Below are 1482 nucleotides of genomic sequence, written 5' to 3'. Positions count from 1 at the left end.
TGTGTGGGATGTTTTAGGGTACAATGATCATTGAAGATGTTGCTGTGGTCTTCACGCACGAAGAGTGGGATTTGCTGGATCCTGCTCAGAGGAAACTCTACAGAGACGTGATGATGGAAACCTTGAGAAACCTGGCTTCAGTCGGTATGAATGGCATCTTCCTTTTTCTTTTTTTTATTCCTTTAGTGAACAAAAATATTTTACTCATCAACTGTGCTTGCCTTATATGGAATGAGCAATGGGAACACCCTGTAAAATAAAAGGCATGGTCCCCTTTTATATGGAGCTCATGTATCCAGGATTCCCCTAGTACAAAGCTCTGTGCAATGAACTGAGCTTTCATTTCTCTTGTGAATAAAATAAGCCTTGGGCCTCCCTTTAAGTGCCATCAGCATAGCATGGACTTCAGGGAACACATTCATGCACTGACAGACTTTTCCTGTGGGTGCCTTCCTGAGATATTTATTGGGTTTCTCGCAAGTTTGATGTCATGATTTTGATGCAGATAAACTCACATCTGTCAATCATCAGAGCTTCTAGAGAACAGAGTACCATCTTGGTGACAAGGAATCTTTCATTGGTCATCAAGGTCTTCCTTGTGATGTACATTTCCTCATGAGCTGCATGTTTCAATGCTGAGGGAACTTGTGTACATTTTCCTAGAGGCGACTGGGGAATTTATCCTAAACCACCACATTGGGACTCCTGAGCTCTGTGGTAGCTCTACCCATTTGTTTTCTCAAAGAAGCTAAGGAAACATCTGAGAAGACTGGAAGTCACAGTCACTGAGGCCCATGTGTCAGGAAGCCCGAGGAAATGTAATTTTAGCCCGTAAATGAAGGAAATCAGTTAGCTTCAAAAAGTTTATTTTGGTTGGCAGATACAACTTCACAGATACCTGAACTTATTCTGTTGACTGCAGTTGTCCTTTAGCACCTGAGGACACAGAGACCCTTTTCCTTTGTAACGTTACATGTGTGGTATGTCTAATTCCTTTCTACTTAGCTCTCCTAATGATACCTGTGTATATTACTGTCCCTCTCCATCCTGATAGATGTATTTGCAAGTAAATTGTATTTAACACTTGTCAAAGTGCTGGAATAGCAAAATGGGGCTGAGTCTTTTTTACTAGGAACCTCTGTTTCCTCTAATCATTCCCATTCAATTCTAATTGTGGACTTTATCCTGAATGATTGGACCAGTGGCTGGAAACATCAATGATGGAGAAAAGTTACCCAGTGAGCATTTAATCATACAATGTCTAAAGAGTAACACCTGGTTATTATGCATCCCAGGTGCAATCAAGAAATCACATGGCTGGAAGGATCACCTTGAGAACCAGGGGAGACATTTGAGGTGAGTATGAATCAAACAACCGAAATTAGTGCTTCACAAAATCTCAGGAGGTGTCATAACATTAAAATACACTGAAATGAGGGGGCTCCAAATAGTTCATGGAGAACTCCATCGTCTTTCAATTGC

General features: G+C 41.2%; 1 protein-coding gene across 1 annotated transcript in view; it reads left to right on the top strand.

Moving 5' to 3' along the window:
* Nucleotides 1-23: 23 nt before the first annotated feature.
* The window catches only part of LOC102817259 (zinc finger protein 571-like), a 12766-nt gene continuing 11307 nt past the window's right edge, over nt 24-1482 (top strand). Inside the window, exon 1 of the mRNA XM_006877714.1 lies at nt 24-144. Within this exon, the coding sequence (XP_006877776.1) occupies nt 24-144 (121 nt within the window). The remainder of the gene's footprint in view (nt 145-1482) is intronic.

Source organism: Chrysochloris asiatica, unplaced genomic scaffold (genome assembly GCF_000296735.1).
Source record: "Chrysochloris asiatica unplaced genomic scaffold, ChrAsi1.0 scaffold00566, whole genome shotgun sequence".
Classification (NCBI taxonomy): domain Eukaryota; kingdom Metazoa; phylum Chordata; class Mammalia; order Afrosoricida; family Chrysochloridae; genus Chrysochloris; species Chrysochloris asiatica.
This window is presented reverse-complemented; position numbering and strand designations above follow the sequence as displayed.